This window comes from Petromyzon marinus, chromosome 31 (genome assembly GCF_048934315.1).
Source record: "Petromyzon marinus isolate PM22_M1 ecotype Great Lakes invasive population chromosome 31, UKy_Petmar_22M1.pri1.0, whole genome shotgun sequence".
Lineage (NCBI taxonomy): Eukaryota > Metazoa > Chordata > Hyperoartia > Petromyzontiformes > Petromyzontidae > Petromyzon > Petromyzon marinus.
In genome coordinates this window covers 2,976,149-3,001,960 of record NC_133697.1, presented here as the reverse complement: position 1 = coordinate 3,001,960, position 25,812 = coordinate 2,976,149, and the positions used below count along the sequence as shown (strand labels likewise).

Below are 25,812 nucleotides of genomic sequence, written 5' to 3'. Positions count from 1 at the left end.
TGTCTGGCCCACGTCTGAATCATGCTCACTGAACACGTCGGCGTACTCCTGTAATAATCCGCGCAGCTGATCGGCCTCCCCCTTAGGTAAATCTGCCCAAGGCACATGTAACGCATCATGTAGGGGAACGATCTCGGCTCGGGGGGTCGGGCCGACTCGCCAGGCCAGATCCTGATTGTCCTTGGGGTGGCCTAGGGTCTTCCGCCCAGAGTGCAAACACCGAGTCGTTAGAGTGGCACGCGTGCAGGGGGTGTTTGGTGGCTACCGTGGTGCATCATCATAGCATTGCTGGGGTACTGTGTGGGTTAAACACCCGCATAAACAGTCGACCCCGATCTGCGTTTACCAGCGTGGCTGACCCTACAACTCCGTACCGTGCCACCAACTCCGGGTAAGGAGTTAGCATTACCTCGCCCGATGGTCGGTGTGTGGGGTTGGCGGAGGGGGTTGCTACGGGCACCAGCATCTCGGCGAGCGGGCCGATGGTGACGGCCGACAACAGGGTGGCGGCCATGGGTGTGAAGCGAGGGTGATTCCGCTCCTGTCCCAGGAACGGAATTCGCTCCCCGCTGCTTTCCACCATGGCGCATCGCTGGCGGGGCTGTACGTTGAGCCCCAGTTTCTCCAGGAGGTCCGTACCTGCAATCCACTCATGGCACAACACATTCGAGACTTAGAATTCCTGTGTGCACACCTGGTGTCCGAGACGGACCTCGCGGGCAGATCCTTCCCAGCAACCCCATCCCGGCTCCGCTTGCTGTGTGCAGCGCGCGATCCGGGGCCTGCAGGTGGCTCACGTCAACCCCGAGCACGCTGCAGTGCGTGGCGCTCACGAGAGAGGCCACCGCCCTCGTGTCCAGCACATTCCGGGTTCGCCGCCCGTTCACCTGTCCTTCTACCAGCGACGTGGCCCCCGTGATTCCCGCCACCAGCTCCCGCAGCCAGTCGCCCGTACTCACCGCGTCCTTGGGTGTTGCTGCTAGAATCTGTGTGGGGTCGCTCGCTCACCATTATTACTATAGTCGTTTTGTTTCGGGACCTCGTCGATTGCACCTCTAGGTGGTCCACTCTCTAGGGGGCGTTGGCGTTTAACCCCGGCGCCTGCCTAGTGCGGGCGATCTGAGGGCAGTCTCTCACGAGGTGCCCTCGACGGTCGTACAGGTAACATGCTCGGGGAATTGCGGCGGCCCCGTAGGAGCCTCCCCGCCCGCTCCCTCTTTCCCCTCCCGTACGCCGCTGCCCAGACTCTGCCTCTAGTCGGGCTACCCTCCCGGCCAGCCCTCCTACCTCGGTCTGAACCGTCTCCCCCGTAGTCTGCAGCGCAGTCATATGTGCCCATACTTGGGTTACCTTGTTGTCCACTTGGGTTATTCTCTCACCTACTTGGGTTACCTTGTTGTCCATTTGGGTTACCTTGCTGTCGATCCCTCCGATGCCCGTCTGTATCCCCGCTACCCATCCCGGGGTTGTCTGGCGGGATACCGGAAGCTCCCTTTCCCGACCCCTTACCGTCCTGGCGAGCTCCTGTTCCTCCTCTTCCTCCTCTAGGGAGAGGCTTGCGATGGTGCGCTCTCGTCCCAGCACCCGGAGCTGTGCGCGTTCGCTGGAAATTCTTTCACATTTATGTGCGCGCTCGACAAGGGCGTTGAAAGGGAGACGTGTACAGCTCATGTCTGGCTGCCACCACGACGTGCGAGCCAAGTATTGCTGGATCTTCTCGGTGGCAAGCTCCTCAATCACCTCTGTCGTGTATCCCGGGCGTGCGATCTTTGTTAGCTCGCGCACATCCTCAGCATAATCACGCAGGTCTTCGCCGGGTTGGCGAGGGCGTGCCTCTAAGGCTGCTTTTGCCTCTTCCTCATCACGCGTACCGAAACGCAGATCAAGTCGGCGCATCAGCTCCCCTAGTTGTGTCTGCGCGCTTGCGGGTAGGGCTTCTACAAAATCGGCTGCCCGCCTGTCCAGGTTGATAATAAGTTGACGTAACGCCTGCGCGTCCGTCCACCTATTAATCTCTCTAGCCCCTATGACGTTGCGGGCAAATGCTTTCCACGAAGGGGTCCCCCGGCCGGTAAATATATGCCTTATTTTTGCGTGGGGTAACGCGGGGGTTCGTACCGCTTCTGACGCCAAACTGTGGGTACTACCGTCCCCCGCCATCACTGAATTGTCGGGGCCGTTGTTCCCCGACTCCCCCGTTACATTCGTACTACTGCGGGTGCTGCCGCCCCCCCGCCTCCACCGTCCGAACCCCGCCATCCCCCATCTCCTCTGTCGCAGTTATACCACTGCCCCCCCGGCTGTTCTGTGGGGTCCGGGCTACCGGCCTCCACTTCCTCGCCCCCCTGTACCCCTGACTTGGTTGCTGACCGCGTCGGCATGTCTCAAACCGGTGGGGCTGCCTGCTCTACGCATACGACGCGCTTCGCTGTTCAGTGGCGGTGTGCGGCGGTGAGCGCTCGCAGAGCGGGACTCCGTCCCGCACGTGAACCAACAGGTACGGCGCGCTGATGCGTGATTCCCTCACACACACGCTCTACGCGCTTAGGCAATAACAAACCCGATGCTGCTACCTGCCGAGCCCCGTACACCAATTACACGCGAGGGAGTTGGGGTCGGGGGGGAGGGGGGCAGGGGTGTCCGCCGTGCGCGCGCTGCTGATTGGAGGGAGTCACGCCGGTCCGATTTAAAGGGCCGTTTAAACAGCCGCGCATGTATGCGCACACCAGGCGTTTAGCTCTCCGCTTCACTATAGACAACCGCGCATGCACGTGACCTTTAGACACTCCCGTAAACAGTCACACGGGTACGCAAACGCCAAGCACTCCCGTAAACAGCCGCGTAGGCACGCGCACGCTAAGCACTCCGCCTCGTTGCAAACAACCGTGCGTGCACGCGATCACCAGACGCTACACTCCCTTATTTGCCTGCAAACAGCCGCGTATACGCGCGAGCACAAAACACGCCGCCTCCCTCTTTGTACTCACAGCGACCACGACACAGTTTTAGCCTCTATTAGTGGTTTTATTCCCCGCGAATATCCCGCTAAACTACGTGTGTCTGTGTGAGTCAGCAGGCTCTCCTAGCCTATCCTTCAAGGATCTTAGATCCAATTTATTCTGCCTATCGCTCTGCTCTCTACCCTCGATTAAATAGCTCAAACTCACCTCTCTCTTACTTACGCTTACTTCCACTCTGCTGCGCTGGAAGCTGTAGAAGGGCGATGCTGTGGGTCGTCTCCGTAGAGGGTTGAGCCTGGCTGCGTTGAAGCTCGTCACACGGACGACTCCAACGGCTGACTCCAACACCCCGCTGCTCTCGATGTCTTGAAGAAGAAGAACTCTCCCTTCACTGTCTCAATCACCTGCCTTTTATCCTACCTATCACAAAAGGCATTCCGCGGACCTTGCTTGCCTGTGCCCTCTTGTCCAATCGGAGGCTGAGATATTTCTGTCCCCCTTGACATTCGGTACCCCTAATCCCACCGATAACAAAAGGCATTCAGATGTTCCTGTGCTCGTGCCCCTCTGTCCAATCGGAGGCTGAGATATTTCTGTCACTTTGACATTCGGATCCCCTAATCCCACCGATAACAAAAGGCATTCAGTTGCTCCCGCATCCGTGCTGCCCTGTCCATTCAGAGGCCTGGTTATTCCTGTCCCTCTGTTATTTGGATCCCTAATCCTACCTATAACAAATGCATTCCGATCCGTACCCCCCTTGGCCTCCTAACTCGTGTTTGTGCATGTGCGGTTTCACTCGCCGTGGCTCAATGGCCTCTGCCGTGACCACGTAACTTTATTATCAGGTCACGGTGCTGCGGTGCATGTCAGCCTTGGGGGTAGATCGCCCAATTGCCCGGCTGCAGGAAGCCATGAAGCTTGATCCCATTAGGGGCTTCTGGATAAAAACCTGTCGGCCAGGTGACCTTCCCTCCCGGCTCTACGTGGGGTGTGCGTGCATTCATGTGGGGGGGGGGGAGGGGCGGCGAGGGGCGCGCCGCGTCGGTGCCGTCACTCCCAGGTGGCGGTGTCACGGCGATGGGCACTGCCCCGATGGAGCGGCTCCGCTACGGCGGCACCACATTAACCTGCACCGCTCCGCTCCCCACCTGCCCACCAGTCCGTGTGTGTTTATGTTGGGGGTGCTGGGGAGAGCGCTGTGATGGGAGCCGGGTGACTTCCCCGCTGCAGCAGCACCATCAGCACAGCGGCGACCCCGGCCTCGGTGGAGCGGCTTCGCTGTCGTGGCACCACACACTGTCAGAACTTGCAGAAGATTAGAGTTAACATGCTTCTCAAATTGGGCAAGATCATAAGAGCTTGGAAAGAGACAATCGGATGGAATTCCAGAGTGGAGCAGTGTGAGGGAATACGCAGAAAGACAAGTGAGGTGACCTGCAGTGCGGTGTGTGAATGGGTAGGTGAGTGATTGGGTGCAGATATTCTTGTGACCTGCAGGGTGGTGAGAGAGTGGTTGGGTAAATGATTGAGTGGGTGGGTGTGTTGTTGCGATCTGCATTGTGGTGAGTGGGTAGGTGAGTGATTAGGTGAGTGCGTGTGTTGTTGTGACCTGTAGGGTGGTGAGTGAGTGGGTAGGTGAGTGGTGAGTGGGTTGTTGTGTGTTGTGACCTGTATGGTGGTGAGTGGGTAGGTGAGTGATTGGGTGAGTGAGTGGGTATGTTGTCGTGACCTGCCGGGTGGTGAGTGAGTGGGTAGGTGAGTGGGTAGGTGAGTGATTGGGTGAGTGGGTGGTGTGTTGTTGTGACCTGTAGGGTGGTGAGTGGGTAGGTGAGTGATTGGGTGAGTTATTGGGTGAGTAGGTGGGTGTGTTGTTGTGACCTGCAGGGTGGTGGTTGAACATAATGTGGATGAGACGAAAAATAGCCAGTCTGGCATAAAGAGTCTTGACCAGGGGTGGAGGAGAAATCCAATGAGTGAAGTTCACGGGAACGGTGACGCATGGTTAGTAGTGACCAGAACGGCGTCTCCCCAACAGGCAGACACGAACATCCTCAAGCTGAAGAATCTGCGTGCGCAGGACTACGCCAACTACACATGTGTCGTGTCCGTGGGCAGCGTGTGCAACATTCCGGCTCGTGCGGCTTCTTTCCCGCTCACGCGCACTACTGGTGAGCAGTTGTGGCGAGGTTCAATGGGGAGGTTCCATCGTCATTCTTGTTTGAAGATGTTGCTTTGAGAGTAAATGTTAAAATGTGCGTGTGGAGAGTTTATCGAGAGGAGCAGAGATAGGGCTGTGCTCACACATCTAATACCACAATAATGGATCATTGGAAAGCTACCAGTTCCCACTGATCTATATTAGATGCATTATTATTATTATATACAGCAGAACAATATGCCATTCTGACGATGTCATGACCGTGAGTGGTTCTACTTTGATGTCAATGCCAGTCTGGGGTGATCACATAAGCCCAGCCGTAGCACGTTCGCCAGTTGTTTTGTCGAGGTTTTAGGTTTGAATCTGGCAGGTCGCCTGAAGTAATACCGGAGGTGTGTTAACCATGAAATCTGTGTCAAAGTGAAACGTGACAGATCCTGTGATGTCATTCTGTGATGTAATTCGAAGAAGAGTCGGCCATTGTGTGCCAGCATCACGGTCCAAATTTGCCAAAAAATATTCCTCCTGTGAAAACTTAGCAAGTAAGGTACCTTGAGATACTCTAGAATTCAGATGTTGCAGGGTACCATGTTGTACAAAATTATGTGAAACCATGTCATCTTCAATAAGTGCTGTGGTTCAAAGCTGCTCGGACACTGTCAAGAATAGCAACTGGTACTTCGAGGTCTGAACAGGAGTTTTTATTCTGTGCAACATTATACCATTGCAGAGACGACACACAGACACAGGCGTTTGATGATCTCAGGCTCACACAAAATGATTATATCTGCGGCTATTTTTATAACATGCCCACATTATTTTGTTCATAATTTGTATGACTACTGGCCAAGTAGCTGCACGGTAGAGCGAGTGACTCGTCATTGGAAGGTTGCGAGTTAAACTTCTGGTTGGGGGTTGACTCAAACGATCATCCTTCCGGAGCTAGTAAAAGAGATATAGTTCGCCCCCGTCATAGCAATGTGGAATTTCCACCACAGGCTCAGGGCTGTAAACTGCAGTGCTCATTGGAGAAGGTAATCACTGTGACTTTGCCTACCGTATTAGCGACATTATGAGATGCACATACGACAATGGTCAATGGCTGCACCAATAGTTGACTTCACACTCATCAGTATGGGATCATGCGGCAGTGATGGGGGACTCCGAGCATGGTCAAACGGTGGAGGCTGCTTGGCGCGACGGCCGTCATACACACGCCCTAAAAGGCGTGCAACAAATGCTACTCGTGAGTGACAACGAGTAGCCACATGGATGCCGGCAAATTGGGTCTGTGATTAACCTCCACGGTGACTCCGGTCAAAGTTTCCTTTGTGTCTTCTGTGACGTTGTGAGTGGTCGGAGTCACACACTTGTCAGGAGACCGCCGCACTCTTTTTATATGGACAGTTTACGTCTGAATAATAGAGGGTTTTTTTTGGGTTACATTGCATAAATATGAATGTGTCATTAAACCCGCCACCACCCGACACAACCAATTATTAAGGTTTGTCACAGAACACCAGTCTTTTGGAGAGTAAACCCACAACATCTACAATTCGAGTAGGATTTTTTACCGGTGATTACAACCAGCATAAATCAGACGATAACCAGAATTGTGGCAATAACAAGCAATTACTGGCAAAACGTTGTACTCGAATGATCGATGTTGTGGGTTTACTCTCCAACACATGGGTGTGCTGAACTAGTAACGAATTTTGATTTAATAACGAATTGGCATGTTTTGGTTTACGTGATAAACTTACTTATTGCATCTTGACATTTGTGACTGCAGGAATTCATATTCTTTGGGTATTTCGGTAAAGTCACGTAGACAGGTTCAAAGAAAATAACAAAATAGCAAAAAAACTATGACGTTTCGATCGCAACACATGCGGCCGTCATCAGGAAAAGGGGGATTATCTTCTAAAGACAAGTGCTTATAAAAGTTTGAAATGGGCGTAGCCTAAATGTCAGCAGCCAATGCCAATGCAAGTGGTGGGCCGTGACCGCGGCGGTGGTGGGCTTTCCACCAATCAGAGGGCTGCAGGCAAAAATTGCATTACAATGGAAGATCGCCGAGCATCCTTCATGGCGAGTGCACCAAGGTGGCTATGTTAATGTGAGAGATTAACATGTTAATGGAAGATCGCCGAGCATCCTCCACGGTGTGTGTGCCAAGGTGGCGTTGTCAGGTAGTGGCGGGTTTAACAACACATTCATATTCACGCTATCTAACCCAAAAACCTCTCTTATGGATAATATTGGATGCAAAGGCTTACTACTACTACATGTTAAACTAACTTGGTCTCTGTTGGTTGAGTACCGTGGACTTTACAGGAGCAGAAATCCTCACCCGGGGCCTGGTCCAGAATGACTTTGCGCAATATTACATGTGGCGTAAGCCAAGACTTGTCGTAACTCTGATTCCAGAAGGAGATTATGACAAAGCGTTGTAAAGTTAGGAGAAACTTGTTTGTTGATTGTCAAAGTAATAAAAAAATCAATCAACAATGAATATTGTAACAATGAGTTTAACACGTAGGCTTTCGCGACCAATATTGGATGCAAAGGCTTACAATGATACAAAATGTATAGTAATATTAATAACAAAACAATAATATAATTACGTCCTAGACCAGCTGAAGCATAATCGGCGATTATGTCACGCCAGCCATGTTGCTTGGAGGCCATGTTGTATGGGATTGTCTTCCGCGCCGATGATTGGCCGGTGCAGTGGGAGTGATAACGCAATCCCTGCCATGCCCACAACATTGTGACCTCACGAGGACTCCGTATTGCCTTTTAAATTTGCATACGCTTCACTGACATTTATCGTGACTCAACCTTTTATCACCGCCAATCCTCCCTGACACCCCCCCTCTCCACCCGACCATAGCTCCTCCCGTCCTGGAGCATCCCGCGTCGGAGCAGCTCGTGCTGGAGCCAGGGGAACGCGTGCGTCTACGGTGCGCCGTCATAAAGGGCGACCCCATCCCCTCGGTCACGTGGTCAAGAAGCCCAGGGGGTCTCCCTCCCACGTGCCTCATTGGCAAAGACAACTTGACCATCCAGTCAGTCCGCGAGAGCGACTCGGGCACCTACACTTGCCTCGTTAGTAACGGTGTCGGGGGAGCCGTGCGCAGAGCCATCAACGTCACAGTGAGATGTACGCTGCACCATCTTAACACGCGCACACCTTACCCTACATACACACACACCTTACGTTACACACATCTTACCCTAAACGCGCACACACCTTACCCTACATACAGTACGCACACACCTTACCCTACACACGCACACACCTTACTCTACACATGCACACACAACCCCATCGAATACGTGCAGCCCCGCCTACATAGGCACACAAATACACCAGATACATGCAGCACTACCCAAAGGCAAAGATCCCCTGTATAGCCATAATACACTGTCGGGGCAAGTGCTGTTTATCAGCACCTATGAAGGTCGGCACAGTACAGGAGGGGGTGGGTGGCCAACACCACGCCCGACCGCCTCTGTCTCCCCATTGACGATGTTTGCACACCGCACCAGGTACTCATTTGAGGCTGATCCGACCTTGGGGAGGCCCAGGACCGGTTCAGATAATCGTCACTGGTGTTGGCCATGAGCAGGAATTGAACCCGGGTCTCTGGGTTCATAGCGCAACGCGCTAACCGCTACACTATCACTCCCACCACCTACACACGCAGACACACACACGCGCATCTGGGTCACCTACATGCCCCACTACCAATACACGCACAAACACCAGTTATGAATTGCATCAAAGAGATAGGTGGGTGACCCAGGTCACATGCAAATTAGACTTTATCGTTGTCTCCTGAGTTCTCACCTGGTTAAACAAAGTTAACTCGAAACTTGAACACATAGTATTGAGGGCATATATTTGCCAATTGCTCGTGACGACATGCCACAATCCCTGCATGCCGTATATGAGAATTGTACGGTTCTTAAAAGTAATTGTCCAATACAATTGTCGTTATAAGGAAATGTATTAAACTTAATGTTTAAATGGCCTCTCTAATGTCGTTATTTTCCCCATGATTTCTCGATGTAGTTGCTTTTTTTCGGAGATTTATTTTTGCTATTATTTCTAATTGGTTGTCTCTCCTCTGATTCCTAAGTTGGTGGTCTATACTCTGACATATGTAAGTGCATTTCCTATCTTTGTGTACTTGTTTGTATGTTTTTGCTTTTCAAACGTAGGCTTTTGTGACCAATATTATCCATAATACACGTTTTTTGGGTTAGATTGCGTAAACATGAATGTGGTTAAAACCACAGCCATTTAGCAAGGTTTGTCACATGAACAAAACGTGCCAATTAGTTACGAGTTCAGCACACCGGTGTGTTGAAGAGTAAACCGTGACGTTTCACCACTAATTACAACCAGCCACAACGGTTATTGCTTTTGTCATTTTGGTGAGCCAGGGCACTCTCACACAAACCACACCACGCTGGCCTCTTGAGCTCTCGCCCAGCTAGCATAAAACAAATGTGTTCCCTCAAACTCGATCTCACGTCAAACTGTTTTTTTGCGTTTTTCCCTCAGCGCTCCGTCGGGGTCGCTTCTGGATAACACCTGACCCATACCACGAGGACGACAACATCCAGATTGGACGAGAGGTGAAGATCTCGTGCCAGGTGGAGGCCGTCCCTATCGAGGAGCTCTCCTTCACGTGGTACCGCAACGGGCGCATGCTGCGCTCCTCCGACCGCCTCCTGATCTCCAAAAGTGACTCGGACTTCGCGCCGGGCACCTCGAGCCTCGACATCATCGACCTCAGGTTCACGGACTTCGGGACGTACACGTGTACGGCGCGGCTGTCGCGCGCGCGCACCCTAAGCGACATTAGCATGGACGTCAACATTTCCAGCAGCACGGGTGAGAATGTGAAGGAAGCCGGCCTCGTGCTGGCAAACATAAACGCTTTCAAGGTCATGGCTGTAGATACCTATCAGGAAGCCACTGCAGCTATGCACTTTTAAATGTATATTGAAACGAATTTCTTTGAAACTGTTCTTTGTGTTTAGTTTGTCCTACCCCCGCACCTCCGATTAGCACAAGTGGCTACATACGCTTCGAAAGAAGTTCAACATACATACACACATACAAAGTCTGTTACATTTTGATTTCAGTAAAATTTAGTTAACCACTGTGCAAGGCATATTGACGGGAGTTGTGCTTGCCTGCTGTTTGTGAGAACCCACCTTTGTGTGTCATTAATTATAATTTATTTGAACTTGTCCACATTTTCACGTGATTAGTCGCTGATGTTTTGCTTCAATGAGCGCTAAGGCTGGGCTCATCTCTGTTTACAGCCCTGAGCCCATGGTGGAAATTTCAAATTGCTATGGCAGAGGCAAGTGTCTCCATAGGTCAACCAGTGTTGTCTTCCCAACAAAGTAAAACCCTTTTTTCTGTCCCCAGAGGGATAATGGGTGGAGTTAAACACTAAACAGGATTTGACTCTCAACCTTCCAATTTTTATTTGAAATTTTAGTGACTGCAGGAATCCATACTCTTTGGTTCTCAAACCTATATATAACCTCTTGTTGCAACAGCCCTCACTTTCTTATTCAGCAGTTCTACTGCTGTATCTTTCTACCTGATGACGATTTCTTGTGTTACGATCGAAACGTCGTGACTTATTATCAATGTTTCTACCTACTGTACGTGACTTTACCGAAAGAACCAAAGAGTATGACCTTCAAATTGCGAGCAACTTGCCATCATGTCTGGTTAATTCACCACAGCTTGCCCATATATCGCTGAATAAATACTTGCCTATGATTTGTAGCTTATACTTGTGTTGAGGCGTAAAGGACGACGCGGAGGCAGTCTTCAGGTAAAGGCTTGCGCCGAAGGTTTATTAGGGTTTTTTAAGGGTGTAGACACTTCCCCAGGGGTAGTGGTACTATTCTGGGTCTTTCCACACGACCCTACACTCTGTCTGTTCCCAGCCCGGCTAGCTCCAGGGCTCTCTCCACTGAGTCGGACCGGGGGATCAGACAACACCGACCGACCGGGGAGAGCAGCCACTCTATCGCTACCACCGGCTTCTCTCCAGACTCTTTCTCTCAGCTCTACCCCTGGTTCGTTCTTCAACTGTTCACCAACCCAGGCTCTCACAGTGACCCTGCCTTCATCACGGGGTCCCCCCTAAGTACCTAGAGGAGATATGACGTCATTGCCCCGCCCAGCGCACATGATGTCACTTCCCATGACGTCATCACACCAGAATGGCTGGGGCCATCGCCGTCATGTGTGCTGCAGGCCCGTTTCCCCGTGCGGCGTCAGTTGTAGGGCCAGATGACGCGCCAGCTGGTGACAGGCCCACCGTTGGGGCATCTGCCAGAAGAGGCGTTGCCGCAGGTGTTACTGGCGCAGGCTCTGCAGGCGCACACACAGGCCAGACATCGCTCTTGCCGTCACGATCCGTGCAGCCCGGCGCGTCGGACGCATCAGTCACCGGCCGCTCAAAAAGTGGGGATGAATCAACGAGGGTAGGTGGCACATATCGTTTAAGCCAAGACGGGTGTACTATCCTGTGCCGGCGACCGAACCGAATACGAACACAGGGCCCTGCCAAGGGCGATGTAATTTAGGAGATGTGCCAACCGGTACTTGGTGACAGTGGAGCCATGCCTTCTGGCCCTTTTTCCATGGAAGGCCGGCAGCTTGGTGCTTGGGCAGGCGTTCGTTAGCTGCCTGCCGGGTGGCCGCATTATCCACAGCCGCCTGCTGTGCCTCGCGCAGCCAATCGAGCGCGACTTTCATCGGGGATCCCTTTTTAGATGTTCCCAGGTCCATTTGGACGTGTATCGGGGGCTCCGGTTCTCGTCCACACATTAAATAAAAGGGCGAGAACCCTGTTGAGGCATGAGGGGCCAAGCTGTATGCGGCCAGAACCCCCGGAACGAACAGGTCCCAGTCCGCTTGGGACGTACCCACGTGGTAGCACAGCATGAACGTGAGGGTGCGGTTTAATCGTTCTACCATCCCATCGGACCGAGGGTGGTATGGTCGCAGACTTCCTTGATCAACCGGGAAGAAAAATTCTGCCCTTGGTCGATTAATAGCTGTTCTGGCGCCCCCTTATCCAAAACGTACCCTTGGACGAATGCCTCGGCGATGGAAGAGGCCGATTGGTCCACCAGAGGCCACGCCATAGGCCAATGTGTGAGGTACTCTACTCCAACCAAAAGGTACCTGTGGCCCCGTTGGGATGCTGGGAATGGGCCGAAAATGTCGAGTGCCACAAGCTCATTGACACGAGAAACCCAGATGGACTGCAGCGGTGCCCGAACCTGGCCAACTGGGTCCTTCCTCCACACACAATCGTGGCAACCTTTCAAAACCAGTGGCACATCACCATCCACACCCGGCCAGTAGCAGTCCCGTTTAAGGGTCAACAAGGTCTTATTGTAGCCAAGGTGCATAAGTTTCTTGTGAATGGCTCAGGTCAATTTACCTCGCAGGGCAGTGGGTACAACCACACAGTAATGCTCTAATTGGGCATCCCAACGCATGAGGAGGCCGTCATGCACAGCAACCACCGGGGCAGTCGACGGAGCTGAGCTACGGGCGTTTGGCCCCACACGGTGTCATAGCCTTAGCAGAGAGGAATCCTCCATATGCAACTTGGACCATACCTCTCGATGGAGTCCCAGGCCAAAATCAACAGGCAATGCCACACGCGGAGGAGGGCCCGCTTCGGCCGTTGCAACCAACTGGGCCGCGGTGTCCACTGGGGTCTTGCAGTGACTCGAACCCAGGGTACACATGCACCCGCCCTCCGTAGGCAACCTGGATAGCCCATCTGCATTACCATGCTGTGCCCCCTTCCTGTGGATGACGTCAAAGGGGTACTCTTGCAGCACCTCGAGCCAGCGGGACAGCTGACCCGAGGGCTGATCGATCCGCAACGAATATTGCAGGGCCGCATGGTCAGTCCGGATGGTGAACCGCCTGCCATATAAATAGGGCCTATAGAGCTGGACAAAGAACATGATGGCAAGCAGTTCCCGCCGGGTAGCACAATACCGCTGTTCAGCGGGGGATAAAACGTGGCTGCCATACGCTACAACCCTTTCCACCCCATCGACCACCTGGGCCAGGACCGCCCCAATGCTCGTGTCGCTGGCATCGGTGTCAAGGAGGAAGGGCTTTGAGAAGTCTGGGTACAACCAAAGGCGGCGCATCCGCTAAGGATGCACGAAGCGCAGCAAAGGCAGCTTCCTCCTCTACACCCCAGTGGAACTTTTGGACTTGGGTGGAGAGTGCGTGAAGTGGCTTCGCTATCCTCACAAAATCACGCACAAAACGACAATAATACGAAGCCAAGCCGACAAATATATGCACCTCAGTGACAGATATGGGAGTCGGCCACGTCCGGACACAAGCTGTCTTTTTTGGATCTGTGGCGACACCTGACAATTTGTCCCAAATACTTCACCGATGGTAGTAATAGATGGGATTTTTGTGGTTACAATTTCAAACCCGCAGCACGCACTTTGATGAACACTGACTCAAGACACTGCAAGTGCTCATCAAACGTACGGCTGAAAACAGTCACGTCGTCCAAATAAATCAAACAATATTCCAACTGCAGCCCTGCCAAGACCATCTCCATGAGATGCTGGAAGGTGGCTGGGGCCGAATGGAGGCCCATAGGAAGCCGGTTGAATTCGTAAAGCCCCTGGAGTGTGCGGAATGCTGTCTTGGGTCTAGAGGCCTCGTCCAATGGCAATTGCCAAAAGCCTGAGAGCAAGTCTAAGGTCGAAAAGAACCGTGCACCCGAGAGGGCGTCAAGGGAATTATCCATGCGAGGCAATGGATATGCATCAGCCACGGAGATCTTGTTTAATTTACGGAAATCGACACAGAACCGGAGGGTCCCATCCCGTTTCTTAACTAGCACAATGTGGGCACCCCAAGGACTAGTGGATGGGGAGACAATGTCCGCTGCCAACATCTCATTGAAGGCGGAAATGATCCTTTTCCGTCGGGCTAAAGTGGTGAGAATTTAACCGAATAGGGGCGAATTTCTCGTGTCAATGTGATGTCCCAAAAAAGACATACGACCGATATCAATGTTACTCTGACTGAACATATCGGTGAACCACTCGATGAGTGGGCGGAGCCAATGGCGCTCCCTGGGGGACAACAAGACATTCTCGTTGCACAGCGCATCGATCCAAGATGCGCCGGTCCCCCCACCATGCAGCACGCCCGCCACAACCCCTCCAGCCTGCCTATTGTCATTGGGTGGAAGAGCCGGGGTTGTGTGTGCCAAAATGGCGCCGGCAGGAACCACGATGGGCGAAGTCCCCGAATTGAGGACCTGCAAAAGGGGTCCTGGCCGTCCGACACGGCCGACAAGGCGCCTACCAAGCCAGACGACCTCAAAAAGTAGTTAGAGGGAGACAACAGGATGCCCGTTTCTGGGGAGTGCAATCTCAGGGGTCTGCACAGCCTAAGGGGTAGCAGAATTTGTGATCCTGGCGGAATGGTCATGGACTTTTTATTCAAGGCCCACACACTGGCGGCAAGGGGGGACAAAATGGTGGGAGACTGCAGAAAGTGCAACCTGCGGCCCGATGGCATTTCCACACAACCTTGGTCCACGAGAATCCGAATGGGCATCTTGGCCAAGAAAGCGGTCCCCAAGAGGCAGGGCACTGCCAAAGCCTTGGAAACTAAAATGGGCCCTTCCATTTCCATTTCACCAATTTTGACCGATGCCACAATGTGGCCCAAAATGCCCAAACTGCTGCCATTTGCGGTGACACAAGCCCCTTGAACTGGTCACAATGGACCAATGTTGAGTGGCAAAAGGCCGAAAATACACTCCGATATAGTAGTGGCAGACGCCCCCATGTCGACCAAAACCTGCACTTCAAGCCCCTGCACATAAACAGCCACCGCCGAGGACCCGGTCGCGGCCGCCACAACCCGATGCACGAGCGCATCCCATTGGCGAACCCGCCTAGGCCACCTGGCGGATGGCAACGAATGAGCAGAGATCGAATCCGAGCATCCCGTGATGACCCTGTGATGATGAACCCCAACACCGCTAGATGAGTTAGGTGAGGAGAGCGGCCATGTGACTGGTGCGTCGCGATCCTGACGTGGAGCCGGAGGATAAGGCCTTGGTGAAGGCCCCGGGAGAGTTGCGGCAACCCAGCGTGATGTGGCCCTGTTGACCGCAACGGAAGCAGGTCGTGGGCACCTTGTGAACGAGGAGGCCTCGCTCGCTACCGCTGCTCTGGCCGGCGACCTCCGGTGCCACCGCCGTGACAATCGGCCACCACCAGGGCCGCGAGTGGTGGCTCCCCCTCCTCCCTCCTCCATAGTGAAAACTTAAGGCGTGCACTGGAAGGCGGCTTAAACACAGCAGCCATTTGCGCGTACGCCGGGAGCAACGCCCTATCTGCCGGAGGGAAGGATTTGAAGCAGCGCCTGAAGAGCCACCTCCATTGACCACCCAACCGAGTCGTACGCCATGTCAAAGCAATCTTGAAATGCCAGTCAGCCGCCCTCTGTCATGATGAATGGGCAGATGGGTGGCAACCGACGAAGATGCTGGCCGCCCGACGTCAACACCGGCGAGAGAGCAGCAGCAGCAGCAGCGTTGCATCGCGGTGGTAATGGCAGCCGGTTGTGGAGTCGCATCGGTAATGGTGCCCGCTTGCGGCATCGCAGAGAAAATGGCGGCCGCCTATGGCTCGGGGTCCAAAATGGCGGCAATCTCCTATGTCACAGCTGTTGGTTAAATGGCGCCAATTTTGAGCGAGGCGGGAACCGAACCCACCGCTCGAAAAATGTGTCGGGTGCGCGCGTCCTCTCTCCCACCTCGGCCACCATGATGGCGAGCTGCGTGACCGTCCGGAAAAGCAGCTCCAGTTGGCCCGACAGCATGCTCCAGGTGTCCGGAGGAGGCACGCACGGCCGCCATCTCCTGCTGCTCCAGGCGGCTCGGCTCCATGGGACTCATCTCCGGGGTCCCGGTCTCTGGGATCACTGTGGGACCCTCCTCTGTGGTGTCGTTGTCTTCCTAATGCACCACAGGTGGGTTTCTCCGTCTCGCGCCAGACTTCGACGTGGCAGCGAGAATTGTAGTCACTTCTTGCACCAGTTGTTAAGGCATAAAGGACGACGCAGAGGCAGTCTTCAGGTAAGGGCTTGCGCCGAAGCTTTATTAGGGTTTATTAAGAGTGTAGACACTTCCCCAGGGGTAGGGGTACTGTGCTGGGTCCTTCCACACGACCCTACACTCTGTCTGTTCCCAACCCGGCTAGCTCCAGGGCTTTCTCCACCGAGTCAGATCGGGGGATCAGCCAACAATGACCGACCGGGGAGAGCAGCCACTCTATCGCTACCGCCGGCTTCTCTCCAGACTCTTTCTCTCAGCTCTACCCCTGGTTTGTTCTTCAACCGCTCACCATCCCAGGCTCCCACAGTCACCCTGCCTTCGTTACGGGGTCCCCCCTAAGTACCTAGAGGAGACATGCAGTAACGTCATCGCCCCGCCCAGCGCGCATGACGTCACTTCGCATGACGTCATCGCACCGGAAGGCGTGCATGACGTCACGTTTCGTGACGTCATCACACCGGAAGGGTGTGCATGACGCAACGTCCCCATACTACTCCTCTACACTTGCAAATTAGACCTTTGTTTAACCAGCTGAGTGCCGTGTGAGCCGAGTAAACCAGTTGTGTGGCACTGTGTGGGCGTCTCTGCAGTGCAGTGTGAGCTGAGTAACCCAGTGGCGTGGCTCTGCGTGAGTGTCCCTGCAGTGCCACCCACGATCAGTGTTCCACGTGGCCGCTCCCCCGTGGTGGTGCGGGAGGGTTCTATGGCTGATCTGCAATGCATCGTTTCCGGGAAGCCCAAGCCGGTGGTGCTCTGGTCGCGTGTGGATCAAGACGCCCTCATGCCAGACGGGGCCCTGTACACGGAGAGCCATGACGGATGTCTACACCTCACCAACGTGACACGAGACATGGCAGGCTCTTATCGCTGCCAGACGGGCAGATTCAACGGCTTCAACGTGAGCCCCCGGGAAGCTACCGTCCAGCTCGTCGTGCAGTGTGAGCGTTGTTAAATGTACGCACTCAGCGCTCACGCCGACGAGTGAGGAGGAGGCGGTGATGGTGCGGTGGTTTGGCCGACGCGGCAGCACATTTTGCCGTTCAAGGTTTTATGTGTTAGAACTATCGTGGTGTGCGTCAACCATAAAATGTGAGACGCAACCGTCCGCTTCGTGTGCGGTGGATGTTGAAGATCTGTCATTGACGTCACTCGAAGGGGGAGCTGGCTATTCTGTGCCGGCATTAATGGTGAAGTTTTCCAGATTTTTTAAATGCCACCATGCCAATGTCTTCGTTGAGAAACGTATCGCAATCGTCACCTGTTCAGTCAAGTGGCTGCTGGTACTTTGAATAAATGTGTTCCAATGATTGTTAAGAAATCCTAAGTTAATATCAGGATAATTAATATATTTTTCACAATCAAAGTACATTTCAGGCAGTGCACACCTGTAATCTAGGCTTTGGTAGATCACAGATTTTTGAAACTCCCAAACCCACTGGGCTGGGAGGTGGCCAGTCTGTTCGCCTGCAATGCGTGTTTTCATAACGCTAATTGGATATAACGCGATTGAGTGAATGGAACGACGTCGCGTGAGTAGAAATAAGCAGTTGTACGGCTGCCTCAGCATAGCATAACACAAGGCGGGATGCTGCTGGATGCTTCTAGATGTTACCCACGTGCCTCAGTCTTTGTTCAGTCCACGTACGCATCTCACGTGTTATTGCAGACTGTGCTTTACACTATATTATATATTTTTTATTATAACGCGATGTTTCCTTCACGCAGTGTTCTTTAAGAACGCAACTACCACGTTATAGGAGAAAAGACTGTACAGCAATTGGGTTTGTGTAGACCTTTGAGTCCTATTCTCTAATTTGCACATGTCTTCTGGGGATACTCTTCTGTTTCCTGCATCAAGCAAAAAACACATTACAAAATAATTGGCAAAACATCCCATTGCAGGACCCTCCTGAGAAAGCCTTGAGAGTCAGCGAGGCTTCTTCTGGGTAAGCAAGCACAGTAGTAATCACAACAACGATAACAACAAAGATAACAGACGTGCGGTGCTAAGCGGGGCAACGCGCCTGTGTGCACACAGACCCCCCTGTGGTGGAGCCGCCCACCGCCGTGCTGCGCCAGGGCTTGGGCCAGAGCGTGAGCATGGAGTGCCGCGTGCTGCGCGCGAACCCGGCTCGCATCATCGCCTACGAGTGGCGCTTCAAGGGCAAGGTGGGTTGGGGCAGCCTCGAGCGCGTCGCCAATACCTGCACTAACAGCTGCCATTCGCCGCTGAGTGACGGTGACATCACCACGGCGCCTCCGCCAGGCCGGGTCTGCTTTGAGGCCACGTGAAGTGTCAAAGGCTCGCTGCTGGCAGGAGGTCACGGGACAGACCCAGGTGCCGTGGGTTGACCAACCTGAGATGACAGGCATGTGCTCCACCACCTGTGCAGCCTCGCACACGCACTTCGTGCCGCACAGAGGAAGACCACGCGCCCATTTCCTTTCAATGATGTTTTGAAATCGACCATTCAGTCGACTGCTCTTTAATTTTAGCGATAAAGCCATGTTCATATAGTGTATTGTCAGCTTATTTTATTTTAAAACTTATCTTCCACAATGACGCTCCTGATTATTCAGTGTTATTCAAGCTTTCCGTTGAACAAGCACTCATATCTAACAGACAGAGGGGAGTCCTTGTCTGTGGCAATCTGGCAATTCACCAGCATTGTTTCAAGCAAGTTTGACTCGACTGATGAGATACTAGATGATGGAAAAACCGGTACAGATTTTGGTTGTGTGGAACAAATACTGCTGAAAAAATCACTCCCAGAAGGCCGTGCGGCTGATGGGATGTGTAAATACTTTTATTTTTTAATGGTGGGTGAGATTGGGGAATGGTGCAAGTTGTCTGTGTATTTATTTCCCTTCCTTCTAGGTTGGTTGCATAATCCACTCATTAGATATTATTTATGTAAGTTTGCATAGTGCGTGTGCATTACACACAGACGAGCAACTCGATTCCCAGAAATAGAGGGTTAGGGGTCACGACCCTTACAAAATCCCATCGTCCACACCGTCTGACCCTCGGCATTTACAAGGATAACAGCCGCCATTTATCATCAAGTGACGGTGATATCATCCCAGTGCTTGTGCGAGGCTAGGTGCACTTTGAGCCCATCACGTGCAGCGTGGAAAGCTGGTTGACATGAAGCTATGGGACAGACCCAGATGCTATGGGTTAACTAACTTAGTGCACTGGCAAATGTACCATCTGTGCTCCCTGCTACACCACGTCGGTGTATTTCATCCGCCTGGTGCTCTACCTATTGTTGTGGTCTATGCAGCATTATTCATAGCCATTACCACACACACTCTTTGGTTCTATTGGGTAAAGTCACGTAGGTGAGAATAAAATAACAAATAATCACGACGTTTCGGCCACAACACAAGCGGCCTTCATCAGGTGAAGGGACGAGACTGTCTGGAGGACAGAGCTGGAGTGGAAGAAGCCACGCTTAGATCACGACCTTTAAGCTGTGTGAGGCGAAAAAGACCACGCGCCTTGACAAAGGAATTAGCATATAATTTAGCATTGAAATGGCTCATTGAAATAGCTAAGTTAAAGTATACACATCTGCAGAGGTACCCCTTGACAAAGGAATTAGCGCTGCTTGACAAAGGAATTAGCATATAATTTAGCATTGAAATGGCTCATTGAAATAGCTAAGTTAAAGTATACACATCCACAGAGGTACCCCTTGACAAAGGAATTAGCGCTGGAGTGGAAGAAGCCACGCTTAGATCACAACCTTTAAGCTGTGTGAGGAGAAAAAGGCCAAGTGCCTTGACAAAGGAATTAGCATATAATTTAGCATTGAAATGGCTCATTGAAATAGCTAAGTTAAAGTATACACATCCGCAGAGGTACCCCTTGACAAAGAAATTAGCATCGAATTTAGCATTGAAATAGCTGAGTGATTAGCTTGTAACTGGTCACAGAAATAGCTATGTTAAAGTTAGAGCATATACATTCACCGAGGCACCTAGTACTCATCAAACAGGATAATTTAGCGAAACACAACCACGCTCAGACATCGGACCTGTGTGCGAGCAAACAAGGTGTTCTGACAAAGAAAGTAGCATAAAAATTAGCATTTGATTGGCGGATTTTAGGAAAGAGGTGGTGTACGTGCTGGTGAACTCGCAGTTTGGCGCGGGGGGGAAGGGGGGAGGGGGGAGTTTACCTATTGATGGTGTGAAAAGGGGGAATTTATAAGAGCTGCGAAAGTTTGGGGTACCACTACTTGAAAAATATACTGTACCATTGAAATTAGTTTAATGTTTAGTTCGATTTAGAACATCTTTCCAATGGTTGCTTAATTTGAAACCATCCTCTCGGTTGAAATTGTGTCTGTGTTTGTAGATCTGAATTGCCTCATGAACAAATCTCTGATTTTTAGAAGAGACTAACAAGGGCATTTTAACGATCACTCTGGTTCCATGGCCAATGCTTCAGTCAGCGCTACTGCTTGGTGTCCAAAGGCCGGTGCAATTGCGGCCAGATTGTAGAGCGACCGCAGGTGGCTCCGTGTTACCACAGGCGGTGACAGGCACTCTGCCGTGCCACGTGCGTCTGGGCCGAGCACCAATGGATCTGCCAGCACGGGGCTTGACCTCGGATAGGCTCTGCCGCTTTAGTGAATCGACGTCATTTCCAGCAATTCTTTTTTTACTGCACAGACGCCAAGCAAAGGCCCCAAAATGCGAAGTGTTTTGGGCCTTTGCAAGGTTATAGTAGGAGAGAGCTTAGAAAAAGAGACGATAGGAGGGAATTGCAAAGTCGGGCAGCACCAAGAAAAAAGCAGATAGAGAAGTGGGGCACACGATACCTAGTCAGCAGTGAATATCAGGAGGTACTCCACTCATGGAGTACCTCCAGCACACAGATACACATTGTATATATCAAATAAACCTCAGGCAATGCACAGGCGGTGGTGTACAAGACAGCATAAACTCCCTTTAGTTCCACAAAAAGTGATTTTCTGCTCAAATTAGCGTTGAGGTGGTGCTTTTCTCCCATGGTGTAAATTTCACATTCCTATGGCAGGGGCGCGTCTACCCATAGACCAACAACCGCTGTTGACTTCCCATAGATTATACCTATCCCAGAAGGATGACATGATCAGTCAACCCTCCCCACTCTTGGTGGATAATATACTTTAAAATGAGCAGATTGTTTCCGTAAATGTTTTCGAGACTGGATACCGCCCCTTAAACTGCAGAAACTTAAAAGTAAAAAAAGTGTGCAGCACAGTGCCCACTGCCGATGCATAGACTTCAGGCAATGCAGCCCTATTGTCTTGCAATGCAACAGCAGGATGCAAGGAGACTGCGCGGAAGGGTCTACAGTCGGTGTCGTCTCAGTGTGTGTGCAATGTGTACAAGACCTCAGAATCAGAATATTTATTTATTGTCTACCGGAGGAATCCGATGAGCTATAAAGCTATTTCTCACAGATGTCCAGTAGGGGCGGGTAACAATGTTACAACAACAAAAAACATCTACTCTTCTACACGAGCCCCCAGAGGCGCTTGTCTGTCTCTCTCCGTGCCTCTATCTGCCTCTCTCCATGTCTCTGTGCCTCTCTCTATCTCTCTCCAGGTCTCTCTCTGTCTCTCCAGGTCTCTCGCTATCTCTCTACAAGTCTCTCTCTGCTTTGCTGTGTCTTTTCTGTTTGTTGCCTCAGGTCCCTTTGACCCCCAATTGCACAGGTCCACACTAAAAAACTGAGGTGACTGCCTACATTGGTCCCCCAATGGCTTTCACTGCCCTGACGCTGCACCTGTCCTCAATAAAACCATTGTATTCTATCTTATGTTTATGTTCACTGTCATACGCACTACCTTCAAAATTTAAACTATACAGTATAATGGATATTTTTTTTGATGAATGGCCCTATTGTCAGAGTATGTTTTTATACGTTGTATATATGTGTAATGACATGTGACATCTATTGGTTGGAAAAGGGAAGCACGGGTACAGGCACCACTATAAACATAATCCAATCCCAAAGGGAGAGGTATCAGGGCCAAAGGTAAAGGGCAGGGCTGGCCGAGATACTCCGGGAACCGGATAGAAGGTTCCATGAGAGGGAGTGGTCGGAGGTGGAGCCTAGCCGCACCTGTGGCAATATATGCGGAGGCGGAGGAGGACTCATGGTCGGTGTGGGGAGCCTTGGGTCCGGATTGCGACGCTGCTCGCCGTCATCTCTCTCCATCGTTCGGCCATGTGGCAGATCTCCTGCGAAGTCCCACCACCCTCGCCGGCACGCCGTCAACTAGTGGCGAGGCCGGGAGTGGGTGGACGGAACCACGCTGTGGGATCGACCATGTGTAGCCTGTAGGGATACTAATATATATGTGTGTACTAGGAAAAGAAAGAGGATTAGGTTGGCCTGTGGTGTGCCCGAATGTGGATAAAGAAGGGAGTACCCTCTACATGACGTGTCGCGGAAGTCGCCCATTACATATGTATGTGTAGAGACGTAAATAGTGTCTCTATGGCGTATATGCTGACTACAACTACAATTGATAAAGGAGGGTGCACGTACCTCTCGAGGGAGCTGACGGAGATGTGGTGGAGAATCAGGCCTTACAGCGCAGGGTCCCATCGTAGAGAGAGAGAGAGGGGACGTGCCAACTCAGGGGAATGAAGGGGTCCCGGAAACAGGGGCCTGGAGGACATGTGACGCTGGCTCCGGTTCCGTCTCGAGAGACCGAGGAAGGGGCTTGGCCGGAGGCAGAGCGAGGCCACGCTCGGGAGGATAAGAGGGACGGGGGCAGAGCGATTGGGGTTGTTTGGCGGAAGGAACTAACTGTGCGGCATTGCTTCAGGGGTCTTGGAGCGTCCGTCGGTCCTCAGGGACTCAGTTTAAATAGAGACCCCTTTGGGGGTCTAGAGTAACCCCGAGTATTGTTCACCCATAGCCCTGTTCGGTTGTGAATAAATCGTGGTGCTTCCAGAATTCTGTGTGTCTTGTGAGATACACAATACATCTGGTGCCAGAAGTGAAAATACTTTATAGCTAGGTGATAGTGTAGGCTTACAATGTACACGAGAAAAAGACAACCTACCAGGGCTTCTTCGGAGGAGGAAGACGAAGCGGGGATGATCTCCCAGACAGCCCCGGGAGAGGTGTCACCGGAGACGGACCGTGAGGGGTTTGGGCCTGCCGCGCAATGCCAGGAACGCAACCTCGCCATGCCGCCTGCAGCAGGGAGAGATAGGCGGGTGCGTGGCCAGCGCTTGGCCGATCTACTGTCCGCTGTGGCAGTACTCGTCATGGAGATGGAACTGGATGAGCCAGCTGAACGAGTTGGAGGACCATAGTCGCGGGGTGAAGACTCCGCCATGCAGTCGGGGAGATGCTAGCCGTGGATATTATCGCCCATTCCACCAGCCCTTCAGTACACGCTGCGTGTGGAACAACCATCCGGGCAGCTCTTGGGGTGGCTAGAGGTCCTTCAGGACTATACCTTTAAAGTCTCATACAGGAAGGGCGTTTGCCATAGTAACACGGACCCGCTCTCGAGACTGCCACCTCGAGACTCATGTGCGTGCCTCTCGGGGGCGGGACGCTGCAAACCCCATGCTGGGGAGTTGCCTCAGGCTATGGCGGCGTCCGCGGATGCTCTGGACACGGGTCACATGCGTGATAGGACGCTCGGCCTCACGCATGTTGAATGGGGGCGGCACCAGATGGAGATCGCCTCCCTGCTCAAGCTGCGGCACTATATTGGTAAGGCAGGGGTCAGGGTAACAGACGAGGAGTTGCATCTGTCATCCTAGACGGTGGCTTGCCGATCAAATGGGATGAGAAATCCCATCGATACGCCATGGTGGTGCCCTCTGTTCTGTGGGGGAAGGTTATACAGGCGGAGCATGAGCAGCTAATGCACCTTGATGTTCAAAAAACTTTGGCTACTCTAAAAGTTGAAAATTTTCTGGCCGGGCATGGCCAACGACGTTTATGATGTGCTGCAAGGTTTCATGGAATGCGCTCGCCGCAAACCTCCACCGAGAGCAGATCGCCCACCGCAAAACTTGTCGCGCTCAATGTTCTCGGTCCATTCCCCACCACTCTGTGGGAGAATAAATACTTATTGGTGGGGGTGGAGTATTTGTCACATTGGCCAATGGCCTGGCCATTACCAAACCAGTCAGCTGAGACCATCACAGACGTGTTCCTTCATGGCTATGTATTAGATACAGATGCGCCTGAACATCTCTTGACAGACCAAGGCAAAAAAAAATCATCCAAGCTGTTGAAGGAGGTTTGTGAACAATTGGGTATCAAAAAGGTGCGCACGTCGCCTTATCACCCCCAGACGGACGGCATGGTGGAGAGGCTACACAGAACCCTGACTTCGATGTTGTGCCAACGTGTCAATGAAGCAAAGTCTGACTGGGACTTACTTATTCCAGGCGTGCTCGCAGCATACAGTTCCACCTCGCACGGTTCTACCAGGTTTTCTCCGTTCTTTTTAATGTATGGAAGGGAACGTGACCCACCAATTGATGTGCAGCTCAATCCACTGGAGAATTGTACTAGGATATCGAACCCCATGCGGCTTACCCTACAGCGATTGGCAGAAGCTAGGGAGGCGTCCTTGGGGAACTTGGCCTTCGGCAGGCGGCCAACGAACGGCTCATCAAGCCTCGCCAGTCCACTACCATATGGACGACAGGGGACAAGGCATGGCTCCACTGCCCCCATGTCCCGATGGGTACCTCCCCGAAATTACATAAACCATGGCATGGGCCGGTCGAAGTGGCGGAGGTGAGGAGTGCACAGTGTGTGTCGATTCAGTTTTTTTCGCCGCCACTGGTTTGTGTACCCGTCGCGGCTAAAAAAAATTTTCCACCTGCCGTTAGACACCCGAGGACCGGGTGTCTGGTCAGCCCGATGAGCTGGGGCGCGCGAACGGCTGACGTCCTTCCTCAGGACAGTTCTATCATTCCGCCTGCGGGGTCCAAGCGCCTAATGGGACTAACGTCACCGGTCCTACCGGCCCGGGGGGAACGGGGGAGTCTGGAGCCACCATCACCCGACCCCCTACCACATGGGGGTTCTTTGGCTCAGGAGGTACTGTGCTCGTCGAGCCATCTTCCGGCTGCCCCCAAAGCCTCTAGTGGACCTGCACCCTCTTGGCTTGATGGCCTGGCATAAAGGACTTGGGCAAAGACCGCTCGTTTTAAATGACCATCCTCCAGGGTCAAAGTGCGCCTACACCAGTGGTCCGCGGCCATCACTTGAGCCAGATGGGTCAATAGCTGACCCGGGCTCATCTTGTGCTCAAGTGCAGTGTTGCATGTGTGAGGTGTAGTTGTGGCATTTCCGGGGGGTGGCTCGTCCATTGTAAATAGTTGCAACTAAGTTTTTTTTCTCTTCTCTCTTCCTCCTACTCTTCTTCTCTCCCTGGTCCTGTATATAGTGTATATATTGGTTTTTCCTCGTTCAGGATTATTTACTTTTGTTCTTGTTGTTCTTTTGTTGCATTATAAG

The 25,812-nt window shown here is 52.4% G+C and overlaps 1 protein-coding gene across 7 annotated transcripts in view; it reads left to right on the top strand.

Moving 5' to 3' along the window:
* LOC116947659 (MAM domain-containing glycosylphosphatidylinositol anchor protein 2-like) overlaps nt 1–25,812 on the top strand; it is a 133,950-nt gene that overhangs the window by 35,910 nt on the left and 72,228 nt on the right. For all 7 annotated transcript variants that reach the window (XR_012945704.1, XR_012945705.1, XM_076070992.1 and 4 more), the window contains exons 5-9: nt 4,999–5,131; nt 8,018–8,287; nt 9,698–10,030; nt 16,949–17,242; nt 18,343–18,473. Coding sequence is in view for 5 of the 7 variants with exons in the window: in XM_076070992.1 (XP_075927107.1) it covers nt 4,999–5,131; nt 8,018–8,287; nt 9,698–10,030; nt 16,949–17,242; nt 18,343–18,473 (1,161 nt within the window). In the remaining 2 variants the exon portion in view is untranslated. The remainder of the gene's footprint in view (nt 1–4,998; nt 5,132–8,017; nt 8,288–9,697; nt 10,031–16,948; nt 17,243–18,342; nt 18,474–25,812) is intronic.